Below are 15,842 nucleotides of genomic sequence, written 5' to 3' on the forward strand. Positions count from 1 at the left end.
TTGCGAGACATTTCATCATGGCGGACTGTGCGAGTGACAGGATCAGTCGCGATCCGGGCGATTCTGTGATGCTGCGAAAGTGGTAGGGAGTCCTTGACATGTCGAGGGTGGCAACTAGTATAATGTAAAAGACTGTTTTTATCTGTATCTTTGGTGAAAAGGTCAATGGAGATGGTACCCACATCATCCTTGATTACAGTGGTGTCCAAAAAATGGATAGAGGTAGGATCATAGTGAAGGGTGAAAGTCACGTTAGGTACGCAGCTGTTGAGAAAAGTTAGAAATTGTTGTAAAGTGTCACTGTCGCCTTGCCATATCATAAAAACATCATCTATGTAACGTTTCCAGGTGAGAACATGTAAGCGGAAAAGTGAAGAATCATAGATGTAATGCTGTTCGAACCAGGCCATGAAGATATTGGCATAAGGAGGTGCCATATTAGACCCCATTGCTGTGCCTCTTCGTTGCACATAGAACTGGTCCCTGAATAAGAAAAAGTTCTGTTCAAGAACAATGTGCAGGAGATCCTGACAAAAAGTGTGTTGAGGGTCAGAGAGATTGCTAAATTTGTCAAGGAACCAGTCAACAGCCTCTATACCAAGATGATGATCTATACTGGTATAGAGGCTGTTAACATCCAGTGTCACTAGTAAACAATTGGCTGGTATAGAGCCCAAAGAGCGAATGTGTGTCAAAAAATCGGTGGTGTCCTTTAAATAGGAAGTGATACTTGGGACCAAAGGGGACAGAATTTTGTCGAGGGTGATTGCTAGGGGAGAGAGAATAGAGTCCGTGGATGCCACGATCGGGCGACCTGGTGGTCGCGTCAGATTTTTATGAATTTTGGGGAGTATATAAAAGACTGGTGTAATGGGGTTTGATTTCTGTAGGAATTCAGATAATTTTTTGTCGATAGTGCCGATCTGAAGGTGGTAGCTAATGGTGGAGGAAATCAACTGACGTATTTTGGAGGTGGGATCACTGCTGATGGGTGTATATGTAGCGGTATCATGAAGTTGATTGTGAATTTCTGAGAGATAATATGCTTTATCCATACTGTGTGCCGGGATTCTCTCAGTATATATGGACATTTTCTCCTGAGCACCAGGTATTAGTAGTGAGCCCAGCATACTCCCCACTATTCCCTGGATACAATCCAGAGGATCCCACTGTAAGTCTACATTTCTAATAAAGGGTTTGGCCTTGGTTCCTCTAGGACAGGGGTCGGGAACCTGTGGCTCGCGAGCCAGATGTGGCTCTGTTGATGGCTGCATCTGGCTTGTAGACAAATGTTCAATAAAAAAATACCGTATTTTCCGGTTTGTAAGACGCACCATTTTTACCCGCCAAAACTGGGGAAAATGGGGGTGCATCTGTGACGCCCTGGACTAGCCAGGTTGTCACAAGTAGGCCTTTACACAACCCCCCCCCCCTAATAAGGTGACAGCAGCCAACCTACAAAAACCCTTGTCACCTCCCTCCGGGTTTGATGTTCACACCAGGGGGGTGGAGCCAGGCAGTTGGCTCCACCCACCAAGGAGTACACATGCCCTGAGGCAGGTGAACGTGAGAGATTAGCTTTGACAGTGGAGTGGCGTTCAAGTGCAGACCTGTGCCCAGATCTGCGATAGTCTAATACCAGGTGTCTGGGTTGGAGCCCAGTCAGCTCTGGCAAGGAGGCAGACGGTGGTGGCCGCCTGCAGGAGCTCGGATTACAGCCGGTGGAACCGTAGGGACCAGGGATGGGCGGTGGCCCGCCGGTACCGAACCGGGGAACCGATTGGAAACCGGAGCACCAGGAGGGGTACTCAGACCCAGTACGAGGCCCAGAAACAACCGGGCTGAGTCAAATCAACTGATTGAGGACTGGACTTTAGGCCCATTCCCACCTAAGACCCGACTGAAGACAACAGCCCAACCATAGGGGTAGAAAGCCACCGCTCAGGCATCGAGACCCGACGGGCCAGCATCTGCGGACAAAAGGGCTCTACCGGCGCATACCAGGCTGAGGAGCGGACTACCGTTGCACAGGCATAGGAGTCACCATTTCTACAAAAGTGAGGTGCAAGAGAAAGGCGGAAACCACCAACCTGAAAAGGGGAGAAGCGCAGCCGGCTGCGGGCACCGTCCACCATCTTGTTTGGTTTACCAGAGACTCCAGTGTGTCTGTCATAGTGAGTACAACAGTGCCTTCGTGCCGCCCCGCACCGCACCGACACGCCAGCACGCATCCAATCCTCCGCCTCAGCACTCCCTCGGGCCCCCGGGACCATCATCCCCCTACCCACGGAGGGGTCAACACCAAGCTGCGCAACACCGTCCCCGGGAGCCTAGTCAACGGCAGCGGTGGTGTCCATCCATTCACCACAACCTGTGGGTGGCGTCACAAACTCAAATCCCCTACAAACAAGTCCCTACGTGTAGCACCAGCCCCCTTTCAGAGCAACGTGACCCCCGGGTCCGTGAGGAGCTCGAGCCACCCACCGACGAGCACGGATCCGAGCGACTCTTCTGACGTCACGAACAGGATTGAACCCATCCACTTACCTGTGGAAGTGCGCCTTGAAGTTATCATCAGCGGAGTTCCGTTGAAAAATCACAGAATGCGCCATCCAGTGGTGCGAAGTTTCCTGCTCAAGCTGTCTTCTCTAAGCAAAAAGGGTGTGAAAGTGAAGTCCCGCCCCCTGAGAGTAGAGCGGTGCTGAAAGAGAGCAGAGTGCCCCGAAAAGACCAAGGGGGGCGGGTGAAGATCCTGCCTCATGTGACTGAGTGGATAAAGGGCAGGGACTCCAGGACTCTGCCACCCGTTTGGTTCCTGGACCCAGACAGTGCATCATGTCTGCCCCGTCCAGCAAGCCAGAATCCCCGGAGCCCGCGCCTGGAACAGCGGCGTGGTTGAAGGCTCGGATGGTACTGCTGTGCTGCCGCAACTGAGCCCAGGTGCGTTTCTTGATGGAACAGTTGACGGCTGAAATGGAGGAGCTGGCCGCGGTTGCGCGGGCGCATGGAGTGGAGACCATTTTAGCAGAGCTGGTAGGTGACCCACGCCCCTATGTCCCCGAGGGACCGGACGCTGCGGCTGAGGGAACCGGCCTGCCTCCGGCCCCTATATGGCCTCCCCATCGCCCGTATCGGTCGCCGCTGCTTCCCCACTCAGCCCGCTACCACCGGTATCGGTGGCAGAGTCTGTAGTGCTGCCCCGCGAGGGCCCAGATGCTAGAGAGACTGTCGGCCAGCAGGAAGTTGTAGTCAACTAGCCAAAAACTTCTGGGCTTGTAAATAATTCCTGGACCGACCTGTCCCGTTTCACTACCTCCGGAGCGGCAGACTGGAGGATGGGCCTGCGGGGAAGTGATGGCCGAGGCCCCGTCACTAATGCAACCGGTAGTGATCCTCCGGGTCCAGGGGTCCCCTGGACGTGGGGCCCCTGAGAGATAACCAGGTTTGAAACCCTGTTCCCGTCCCGCAAAACAACACCTGGGCCCATTCCTGGACTGGGGAAAAGGGGTGCTGCCCGTTTCTTAGGGGCAGCATCAGGGCTAGGTTTGTTTGGGTGGGCAAACAGAAGAACCCGGTCCCGTTCCCGTTGTTAATAAAAATGTTTGATATTTGCAACGTATAAGAATATGCCTCCCGAAAGGGAAGATTTCAAAACATGCTTAAAAATTGTGCAAAGTTTATTATGCTTGTAAATATGTTTTACTCTTTTCCAGTTACAAAGCAACAAAATAAACCGGTGGTGGACGGGCAGCCCACGGACGGTCTGCATTAAACCAAGGGGGAATGTGACGCCCTGGACTAGCCAGGTTGTCACAGGTAGGCCCTTACACAAACACCCCCCCCCTAATAAGGTGACAGCAGCCAACCTACAAAAACCCTTGTCACCTCCCTTCGGGTTTGATGTTCACACCAGGGGGGCGGAGCTGGGTGGTTGGCTCCACCCACCGAGGAGTACACAGGCCCTGAGGCAGGAGAACGTGAGAGATTAGCTTTGACAGTGGAGTGGAGTGGAGTTCAAGTGCAGACCTGTGCCCAGGTCTGCGATAGTCTAACACCAGGTGTCTGAGTTGGAGCCCAGTCATCTCTGGCAAGGAGGCAGACGGTGGTGGCCGCCTGCAGGAGCTCGGATTACAGCCTGTGGAACCGTAGGGACCGGGCACGGGCGGTGGCCCGCCAGTACCAAACCGGGGAACCAATTGGAAACCGGAGCACCAGGAGGGGTACACAGACCCAGTACGAGACCCAGAAACAACCGGGCCGAGTCAAATCAACTGATTGAGGATTGGACTTTAGGCCCATTTCCACCTAAGACCCGACTGAAGACAACAGCCCAACCATAGGGGTAGAAAGCCACCGCTCAGGCATCGAGACCCAACGGGCCAGCGTCTGCGGTCAAAAGAGCTCTACTGGCGCATACCAGGCTGGGGAGCGGACTACCGTTGCTCAGGCATTGGAGTCACCATTTCTACAGAAGTGAGGTACAGGAGAAAGGCGGAAACCACCAACCTGAAAAGGGGAGAAGCGCAGCCGGCTGCGGGCACCGTCCACCATTTTGTTTGGTTTACCAGAGACTCAAGTGTGTCTGTCATAGTGAGTACAACAGTGCCTTCAGGCCGCGCTCCGCACCGCACCGACACGCCAACACGCATCTAATTCCCCGCCTCAGCCCTCCCTTGGGCCCCCGGGACCATCATCCCCCTACTCACGGAGGGGTCAACACCAAGCTGCGCAACACCGTCCCCGGGAGCCTAGTCAACGGCAGCGGTGGTGTCCATCCATTCACCACAACCCGTGGGTGGCGTCACAAACTCAAATCCCCTACAAACAACCTCGGCTCTGGCTGTGGACCTCCCCACCGAAGTCCCTACGTGTAGCGCCAGCCCCCTTTCAGAGCGATGTGACCCCCAGGTCCGTGAGGAGCTCGAGCCACCCACCGACGAGCATGGATCCGAGCGGCTCGGCAGCCGGCCGAGCCCCGGGGCTGTACACATCTTACAAACTGCATATGACTTACTGGGGTGGCAGTGTTGGCACAGGGTTGGCAATACTGCAGTCTCGTAGAGTGTCGTGATAGCGAGCCCATTGCCGGCGGACTTTGGGCTGCATTGAATGTCCCGCAGTTGATGAGATCGACTTCAGGAAAATTACCGCCGAGGCGGCGCATGCACAGATAGGAGTCTGCAGCAATTTTTCTTTAAGTCCATCGCGTCAATCTGCGCACTCGCCATGGCCATTTTCTTGAAGTCGACCTTGTCAACTGCGGGAGATTGAAAGCTGCCCATCGGCAGATCATCGCCGCCGTGACAACCCACAATCCCGCAGCAGTAGTGCCAACCCTCCGCACACTGCCCCTCTTGAGCCGCGACACCCCCTTCTCCGTGCCCACAGCATCATCTACCCTGCCTCCTGGGACCTTCTGAGCCGCTCCACCACAGCCGCTCCCCCCTGGTGAGTATGGCTCTCACAAATCAAGTAATCATTACAGTCACCTGCAGTACTCGGGGCTTCATGATGTGACTAAATTAAATACAGAGGGTTGAAATTCACACACAACATTTGGAAGTGATTACTGATGGTGGATTCTCTATATTACAAGCAGGTGGCGTCACTACTAGTGATGAGCGAGCATGCTTGTTACTACTCGGTACTCGCACGAGTATCACTGTACTCGGTCTACTCGGCGGGGACCGAGTAATCTCGCGATACTCGTGCTGTACTCGTGGTCTTCATTTCTGCATGTTGGCGCTCTTTTGAGAGCCAGCCCTCATGCAGGGATTGGCTGGCAGACCACTGCAATGCCACAGCCCTGTTAGTTGTGGAATTGCAGTGATTGGCCGGCCTGGACAGCGTGACCGAGCCTTTATACCGGCGGGCGCGCTGTGCTCTGCTCACAGCTATCCAGACAGTCAGTGCAGGGAGAGTGTCGCTGCTTCAGGGAAAGGTTTGCGGCCCTTTATAGCTATTTCCATAGCAGGGCTGCAAACAGTGTGACCAGAAGTCCTTCTCAGGACTATTCTAGTTGTATACAGGCAGGCAGGGTATAGCCAGGTCGGAGTACAGTAGCAGAGTCCTTCTCAGGACTATTGTTGCTGTATACAGGCAGGGTATAGCCAGGTCGGAATACAGGCTAGTGACCAAAAGAGTCCTTGTCAGGACTATTGTAGCAGTATACAGGCAGGCAGGCAGGCAGGCAGGGTATATAGCCATTCCTAGTGGTGACCGTATACCAGCCTTCATCATATCTGGGGCTGGTGTACACAGTCTAAAACAGTCCACATAGTGTCAGAGTTCTCATAAATTTTTGCTCCTAAAACCTGTTAGGTTCTTAGTGCGTCCGTGCTTGCATTTAAAAACCGCACGTGTGTGCCTGTCGGTGGCAGCGTACAGGTGCACGTTTTGCACAAACTATTATATAACGCACAAGTCTAGTGAATAATACACGTCAGTCAGCAGTGTATGATAGTGTCAGACTTCTCAGTAATTGTCGCTCCTAAAAACCTGTTAGGTTCTTAGTGCGTCCGTGCTTGCATTTAAAAACCGCACGTGTGTGCCTGTCGGTGGCAGCGTACAGGTGCACGTTTTGCACAAACTATTATATAACGCACAAGTCTAGTGAATAATACACGTCAGTCAGCAGTGTATGATAGTGTCAGACTTCTCAGTAATTGTCGCTCCTAAAAACCTGTTAGGTTCTTAGTGCGTCCGTGCTTGCATTTAAAAACCGCACATGTGTGCCTGTCGGTGGCAGCGTCAGGCTCCATATTGTCCCTGGATAGAGATGTGCATGAGGGCCTCAAAACATTGTTCCCATTGCAAAGGAGCGGGTCTCCTGTCGTTGTAATGCCCATTCTGAAAGAATGGGCGAAAAAATTTACCACTGGGGGTATACCTGAAACAACGGCCTAACTATTGTAACGGTCATCATGATGGCGCATGAGGAGAAGGAGGAGCAGTCCAGCGATTATCCAAAGTCCAGAAGTGTGTTACCATGGGTGAGTGGAGGTACATGGCAAAATCCCGTTACAAACTTTAAATTCCACTGTAATTTGCTGGTGGTGTGGTGAAGTCTGGCCCAATCCAACCCTTGTTCATCTTGATTAGAGTCAGCCTGTCAGCATTTACAGTTGACAGGCGGGTGCGTTTATCTGTAATGATTCCACCTGCGGCACTAAAAACACGCTCTGACAAAACGCTAGCGGCAGGGCAGGCCAGGACTTCCAAGGCGTAGAGAGCCAATTCATGCCACGTGTCCAGCTTGGATACCCATTAATTCTAAGGCACAGAGGAATGTCGGAGTACAGTTGTTTGATCTGCAAGGTACTCCTTGAGCATCTGGGCAAACTTAGGATTTCTTGTGGCACTACCCCGCACCTCAGGGGCTGTGGTATGTGAGGGGCTGAGAAAACTGTCCCACATCTTAAAGACTGTTCCCCTACCTCTGGCGGATTGGACTTGTGCCCCTCTCGGCTGTACGCCTTGGTTGTCCACTGATTCCTGACCTATGCCGCTATCGTTTTGTGAGGGGAATGCTTTGCCTACTTCCGTGACTATGGCCTTCTGGAACTGCTGCATTTTTCCTGACTTCTCCGCCTTGGGAATAAGAGACATAAAGTTCTCCTTGTAGCGTGGGTCTAACAGTGTTACCAACCAGTAATGATTGTCGGCCAAGATGTTCTTAACGCGAGGGTCACGAGACAGGCAGCTTACCATAAAGTCAGCCATGTGTGCCAGACTCTTAACAGCCATCACTTCAGTATCCTGACCAACACGATGACTGAACATGCTGTCCTCCTCCTCCTCCTCCTCCTCCTCCTCATCATCATCTACCCTGTCCTCTGGCCAGCCACGCTGAACCGAGGATATGACTGCATGTCATATCCTCAATTTGGCCAGAGAGTTGCTCCATGTCTTCATCCTCCTCCTCGTCATAGTCCTCCACTGCACGTTGTGATGAGACGAGGCTGGGCTGTGTGTTATCACCCACACCCACTACTGTTTCTTGCTCAAACTCATCGCGCTCCGCCTGCAATGCATCATGGTTGTTTTTTGAGCAGAGACCATTTTAGAAGGCAGAGAAGCGGTATGGTGACGCTAATAATGTCGTCATCGCCGCTCACCATCTTGGTGGAGTCCTCAAAGTTTTGGCGGATGGTACATAGGTCGGACATCCATCTCCACTCCTCAGGTGTTATGTGTGGAGTTTGACCCATTTCCCTACGGCTTAGGTGATGCAGGTACTCAACAACTGCCCTCTTGTGCTCACATATCCTGACCAACATGTGCAGAGTTGAATTCCAACGCGTGGGGACATCACACACCAGTCTGTGAGCCGGAAGATGCAAATGGCGCTGAAAGCCAGCAAGGCCGGCTGAAGCAGTAGGTGACTTTCGAAAATGTGCAGACAGGCGGCGAACTTTTACCAGCAGATCAGACAGCTCTGGGTATGACTTTAGAAACCGCTGAACCACGAGGTTGAGCACATGGGCCACGCATGGAACATGTGTCAGCTGGCCTCGCCTCAAAGCCGCCACCAGGTTCCGGCCATTGTCACACACGACCTTTCCTGGCTTTAGGTTCAGAGGTGTGAGCCAGTGATCTGCCTGCTGTTTCAGAGCTGTCCACACCTCTTCTGCATTGTGGGGTTTGTCACCTATGCAGATTAGCTTCAGCACAGCCTGTTGCCGCTTCGCCGAGGCAGTGCTGCAGTGCTTCTGTGTCGCCCTGGACAAGCCAGGGGCCACAGAGCACAACACTTACACACCCCACACTCCCTGCAGGCATATCATAGTCAAAACACAAAATCCTTGTTGCCTTCCCCAGGGGCTGTTGTCCACACCAGGGGGTGGAGCCAGGCGGTTGGTCTCCACCCACCAAGGAGGAGGGAAAACACAGGCAGTGAGAGTTAAGCTAAGGAAGTTGAAGGAGGAAAGTAGTAGACAGGAGAAAAGTGACAACAAAGAGCCTGAAGTTGGTCCGGGTGTGTGGCCCGGACAGGACAGCAAGGTTGGCAGGATGTGGTGACCGTCTGCAGTGGAGGCCGATTGGAGTCTGCCGTAAGGACCGTGGACGGGTGGTGACCCGGCCGTACCGGACCGGTATACAAAGAGAAGCCAGCACCATTGGCAGGGGCCTTTCGGATCCCGGCAAGGCTTGGTGTCGCCGTGAATTTGCCAAATCCGTTAGTGAAGGGGACCTCAGGGTTTCCAAACAGCCAAGTCATGATAGAAGGCAACCGTCCAACCGTGAAGGGGAGACACCGCCACCGCCAAGGGCAACCATCTCCCAGGGCCAGCGCCTCTGGGCAAAAGGGGCTCCTCCGGCCCATATCCAGGTCGGGGAGCGGGTTACCGGTGGGAAACCATCACTACCAACACTGAACTTAGGTGCAGGGAGAGACAGTCATCACTAACCTGCAGGGAGGAACAACCGCAGCCGTCCGAGGGACCCGTCCATCCAGCCACTTGTTTTACCGTGAACTGTGTCATCATCATTGGGCTGAGTGAGTACCTCCGTGCCGTGCGGCACAGCGCTGCCCCTGCGACCTTGCACCTCATCAGGCCCCGCAACCCGCCTGTCATCCATCTCTACCCCATCACCGGGCCCTGGGACAACCAACCCCCCTACCCACGGCGTGGAGAAATAACAACAAAGCTGCTCCCTGTCACAGGCTCCCGGGATCCCCGTCCAGAGCAGCGGTGGTGTCCACACAATCACCACAACCGTGGATGGCGTCACGGACAATATCCCCAAAACCCAAACGACCCCTTTTCACTCACGGGCGATGAGCGCCGCTCGAGTCCCCGGGATCCGGCCATCGCTTGAGCCACCGAGCAGCAGCAGCCGTAGAGCAGCGGCAGCCGGACCCGAGCAGTGGGATAGCGCAGCGGCCCCTCCTCCGCCCGCAACACTTCCAGCTTGGGACTGGTGTGTAGGGTAAAGTGTATGAGGATGCGCAGGAGGAGGAGGAGGCTGAGGAGCATGACATTCCGGAGCTGTAGAGTGTGGGTGAAACCCTGACTGAGGTAGGGCCTGCAAAACTTGGTGTGTGAAGGACGTGTTCCGTCCCTCGCTCAGACTGGGTCCCAGCTTCCACAATATTAACCCAGTGTGACGTCAACGAGATGTAGCGGCCTTGCCCACATGCACTTGTCCACGTGTCTGTGGTTAGGTGGACTTTGGCTGAAACAGCGTTGTTCAGGGCACGTGTGATGTTTTGTGACACGTGGTTATGCAATGCGGGGACGGCACACCGGGAGAAATAGTGGCGGCTGGGGACCGAGTAATGTGGGACAGCTGCCACCATCAGGTCGCGGAATGCTTCTGTCTCAACCAGCCTAAAAGGCAACATTTCCAGCGCAAGCAGTCGCGAAATGTTAGCATTTAGAAGTGTGGCAGGTGGGTCGTTGGCAGTGTATTTGCGCCTGCGTTCAAAGGTTTGCTGAATGGATAACTGAACGCTGCGCTGGGACAAGGACGTGCTTGATGATGGTGTTATTTCTGCGTGGGCAACTGCAGGTGCAGGGCCGGAGGAGGCTTGTTCGCGGGCAGCATGGACAGGGGATTGGCTCGCATGCACAACAAGCGAAGACGAAGCAGTGACATCAGCAAGCACTGCTCCTCGACTCTGTTGTACATCCCACAAAGTCGGGTGCTTGGCTGACATGTGCCTGATCATGCTGGTGGTGGTCAGGCTGCTAGTTTTGGTACCCCTGCTGATGCTGGCACGGCAGGTGTTGCAAATGGCCTTTTTAGAATCATCTGGAGCCAACTTAAAAAACTGCCAGACTCGGGAAGACCTAACATTTGTACAGGCACCTTGTGTCGTGTTGTTCCGGGGAACAGTTGCCTGACGTCTGCCTGGGGCCACCACCCTGCTTCTTACTGCCTGTTGGGATGCTACGCCTCCCTCCCCCTGTGCACTGCTGTCCTCGCTCTGCATATCCTCCTGCCAGGTTGGGTCAGTTACTGGATCATCCACCACGTCGTCTTCCTCTTCCGCACCCTGCTCCTCCTCCTGACTTCCTGACAATTGTGTCTCATCATCGTCCACCCCTTGTTGAGACACGTTGCCAACTTCGTGAGAACGTGGCTGCTCAAATATTTGGGCATCTGTACATACGATCTCCTCATGACCCACTTCAACATGAGCTGGCGAGAGGCCAGAATGTGCGAATTGAAACGTGAACAGCTCTTCCGAGTGTCCAAGTGTGGGATCATTAATGTCCGAGGACGTGTACTCAGCCTTGTGGTAGGAAGGAGGATCAGGTTCTGAAATGTGCGGTGCAGTATCACGGCTACTGACACTTGACCGTGTGGAAGACAGAGTGTTTGTGGTGGTGCCAATCTGACTGGAAGCATTATCCGCTATCCAACTAACAACCTGTTGACACTGGTCTTGGTTCAAGAGCGGTGTACTGCTGCGGTCCCCAAGAATTTGGGACAGGACATGCGAGCGACTAGATGTGGCCCTCTGTTGTGGCGAAATTAGAGCTTGCCCACGACCTCGGCCTCTGCCTGCACCACCATCACGTCCACTTCCTTGTTCCTTGCCAACGCCCTTGCGCATTTTGCAATGCTGTGCTGACGTGTATTCACTAGACTTGTGCGTTATATAATTGTGCTTCTTACTGCCTGTTGGGATGCTACGCCTCCCTCCCCCTGTGCACTGCTGTCCTCGCTCTGCATATCCTCCTGCCAGGTTGGGTCAGTTACTGGATCATCCACCACGTCGTCTTCCTCTTCCGCACCCTGCTCCTCCTCCGGACTTCCTGACAATTGTGTCTCATCATCGTCCACCCCTTGTTGAGACACGTTGCCAACTTCGTGAGAACGTGGCTGCTCAAATATTTGGGCATCTGTACATACAATCTCGTCATGGCCCACTTCAACAGGAGCTCGCGAGAGGCCAGAATGTGTGAATGGAAACGTGAACGAACAGCTCTTCCGAGTGTCCAAGTGTGGGATCAGTAATGTCCGTGGACGTGTACTCGGCCTGGTGGTAGGAAGGAGGATCAGGTTCTGAAATGTGCGGTGCAGTATCACGGCTACTGACACTTGACCGTGTGGAAGACAGAGTGTTTGTGGTGGTGCCAATCTGACTGGAAGCATTATCTGCTATCCAACTAACAACCTGTTGACACTGGTCTTGGTTCAAGAGCGGTGTACTGCTGCGGTCCCCAAGAATTTGGGACAGGACGTGCGAGCGACTAGATGTGGCCCTTTGTTGTGGCGAAATTAGAGCTTGCACACGACCTCGGTCTCTGCCTGCACCACCATCACGTCCACTTCCTTGTTCGTTGACAATGCCCTTGCGCATTTTGCAATGCTGTGCTGATGTGTATTCACTAGACTTGTGCGTTATATCCAAGTTTTTGCAAAACGCACACAAGTGCAGCGGAAAGCTGCCACCAACAGGCACACACGTGCGGTTTTTAAATGCAAGCACGGAGGCACTAAGAACCTAACAGGTCTCTATCCAGGGACAACGTGGAGCCTCCCAATTTTTGGCTGCCCTGCCTAAGGGCTATACTACAATAGACCCACTTCCTTACAATGGGCACTTCAGGTTTACAGGCCCTCATGCACGTCTGTATGCAGGGGCATTGGTGAACCTCCCAATTTTTGGCTGCCCTGCCTAAGGGCTATACTACAATAGACCCACTTCCTTACAATGGACACTTAATGTTTTGAGGCCCTCATGCACGTCTCTATCCAGGGACAACGTGGAGCCTCCCAATTTTTGGCTGCCCTGCCAAAGGGCTATACTACAATAGACCCACTTCCTTACAATGGGCACTTCAGGTTTACAGGCCCTCATGCACGTCTGTATGCAGGGGCATTGGTGAACCTCACAATTTTTGGCTGCCCTGCCAAAGGGCTATACTACAATAGACCCACTTCCTTACAATGGGCACTTCAGGTTTACAGGCCATCATGCACGTCTGTATGCAGGGGCATTGGTGAACCTCACAATTTTGGACTGCCCTGGCAAAGGAAAATACTACAAAGACTCAGTTCCTCAAAATGGGCACATTAGACTCAGAGGCCTTTATGTACGTCTCTTCTCAGGGACATCGGAGTGCCACACAATGTTTTACGTAAAATCTTTCATGTATTGATCTCAAAAAGTAACATACATTAGCTCTATCTCACTATTGGGTATGTGCCCTTAACATTTCCGCCATGAAAATTCATTTTGGTGTCATTTTGGAAGGTTTTCTGGTGAGTCCGTAAAAATGGCGTAAAACGCGGACAAAATTGTTCACAGCTGTGACTTTTGAGTGATAAATGCTTCAAGGGGTCTTCCCCATGCTGTTGCCATGTCATTTGAGCACTCTTCTGAGACTTTTGTGCCATTTTTAGGGTTTCTACATGCTGCCGGTGGTCATTTCACAAAAATACTCGGGTCTCCCATAGGATAACATTGGGCTCGTTGCTCGGGCCGAGTACACGAGTATCTTGGGAGGCTCGGCCCGAGCTTCGAGCACCCGAGCTTTTTAGTACTCACTACAACTACTATGACTCCAATCCAATTCCAAACCCTGTTAATTAATTTCTTTATTTTCTGTATCTGAGCTACAGGGGTTAATAGTGTATTCTCACAAACTCTCCGCCCTTGTTATATAAGGAAACTTTTTCACTTTCGGTTCCTGCTCTTTCACTCTACAATGGCGTCTGCTGAGCTGAGGGACGAGCTGAACTGCTCCATCTGCCTGAGCCTCTACACAGATCCCGTATCCCTGAGATGTGGACACTTCTTCTGCCGCTCGTGTATTGTGAGTGCGCTGGATGCACAGGAGGCGGCTGGAGTGTATTCCTGTCCTGACTGCAGAGCAGAATATCCGGAGCGTCCGGCCCTGGAGAAGAACCGGAAGCTGAGGAACATAGTGGAGCGTTTCTCATCTACTCAGCCTGAGATGGAGGAGACCAGAATCTTCTGCACTTACTGTACAAAGTCTCCTGTCCCGGCTGTGAGATCCTGTCTGCAGTGTGAAAGCTCCCTATGTGATGACCACCTGACAGCCCACAACAAGACGATGGATCATATATTAACAAAACCCACCACCTCTTTTGGTTTTAAAAAATGTTCCCTCCACAAGAAGGTTCTGGAGTATTACTGCCCACAGGACGCGGCTTGTCTCTGTGTGTCTTGCTGTCTGGTTGGTGAACACCGAGGACATCAGGTGGAGCTTCTAGATGAGGCTTCTGAGAAGAAGAAGAACAAACTGAGGGAATATCTGAATGAACTAAGCCCGCAAAAAGCAGAAATTCAGGAAAGAGCCCAGAATCTGCAGGATCGTAAGAGGAGGATCCAGGAGAAAGCCTCCGATAAGAGGAAGAACGTCATAAAGATATTTATGGATATTAAGAAGCAACTGGAAATGGCAGAAAAGAAAACACTGAACGAGGTCTCCAGGCAGGAGGAGAAGATTGTGTCCCAGATATCTCATCAGATCCAGAAGCTGGAAATACAGGAGGACGAGCTGTCCAGGAAAATGCATCACGTGGAAGAGATGTGTGGTGTCACCGACCCAATAAGACTCTTACAAGAAAGTGACATTACAGAGTGCAATCATGGAGGTGAGGAGGACACAGGGGGAGATGGTGGAGAGGTCAGTTCTGATGAGGATCTGGATGTGGGACTGGTCGCTGGACAGACTGATGATGATGTGTCCAAGACCAAAGAGCAGGATAACACAACTTACCCAATAGTCCATCAGAAATCAGACCAAAAAGATGCATGTAGTGAACAAAGTAATGATGTACAAAAAGAAGCCTCAGTCAGTGATCAACATGAGATCCCTGAAGATCTGGATGAGGTTCTGATCTCACTGACCTTACACCGATCTATGAGGGATATTGTCACCAATGTAACATCAGAGCTCGGGGTCCATGTCCCAGACATATTGCTGGATGTGGACACTGCTCATAGAGTGGTGAAAATATCAGAAGATTTGAAAACAGCCAAAATATCAGAAGAAAAACAGGAGAGACCAAAATCATCAGGAAGGTTTGTGACTTACTCTCAGGTGTTAAGCAGATGTGGCCTCTCCTCAGGACGACATTACTGGGAGGTGGAGTGGAACCAGATAGGAGGAAATGACATTGGAATGTGCTATCCTAGTATAGAAAGGAAAGGAGATGAGTCCGAAATGGGATATAATGATAAATCTTGGTGCTTGCATATGTATGATGGAGAATATAATGTATGGTACAACTCGGTTGGATTAGCCCTCAGTGAAAAGCCAACATGTCCTACACTTGGCGTCTTCTTAGACTATGAGGCCGGGCGTCTGTCCTTCTATGAGCTGTGTGACCCCATCAGACACTTACACACCTTCACCGCCTCCTTCACTGAACCCCTACATGTTGCCTTCTGTGTGGATGAAGGAGCTTCTGTTAAAATAAAAAGCTGAGGCCGATGTCGTCCACGTCAAATTATTTCTTGTCACATGGACACATTTGTATATTGAGCAGAACCCTTTAACAATACAATGCATATGGCAGAATTTATGGTGAATTTCTCTTATTGGATTTTTTTGTATTGCTCGGGGATGAGATACAGAATCAAGGATTGAGTAGAATGGAAATATTTATGAGTGTATTGTTTTAAGGCTGATACTTGTTAATAATTAAAAAAATAATTTTATCTGATAAAAGTGCTGATGTATAGGTGGGATATGTCATCACTTTCTGATTCCCAGGACACCTCTATTTTTCTCTGTCTGTCCTCCTTCCCATGTGTTGGATTATTGCAGTGGTGAGACTAGTGCTCTTGCCGGCCTTCTCACTATCCAGGGTCAGTTCAGGGCAAGCGAGGGCCTAGGCACGTGACTACGATG

General features: G+C 52.0%; 1 protein-coding gene across 1 annotated transcript; it reads left to right on the plus strand.

Annotated features, from left to right (window-relative positions):
* The first annotated feature begins 13,667 nt into the window (after positions 1-13,667).
* On the plus strand, positions 13,668-15,609 carry LOC142246507 (E3 ubiquitin/ISG15 ligase TRIM25-like). Its single transcript, XM_075319569.1, has one exon. The coding sequence runs from the start codon at positions 13,668-13,670 to the stop codon at positions 15,414-15,416; it is 1,749 nt and encodes a 582-aa protein (XP_075175684.1). The 3' UTR covers positions 15,417-15,609.
* Positions 15,610-15,842: the final 233 nt, after the last annotated feature.

This window comes from Anomaloglossus baeobatrachus, chromosome 7 (genome assembly GCF_048569485.1).
Source record: "Anomaloglossus baeobatrachus isolate aAnoBae1 chromosome 7, aAnoBae1.hap1, whole genome shotgun sequence".
Classification (NCBI taxonomy): Eukaryota; Metazoa; Chordata; class Amphibia; order Anura; family Aromobatidae; genus Anomaloglossus; species Anomaloglossus baeobatrachus.

Excerpts from the sequence above, each read along its gene's own strand:
- LOC142246507 (XM_075319569.1), top strand. The coding sequence starts at position 13,668 with ATGGCGTCTGCTGAGCTGAGGGACGAGCTGAACTGCTCCATCTGCCTG.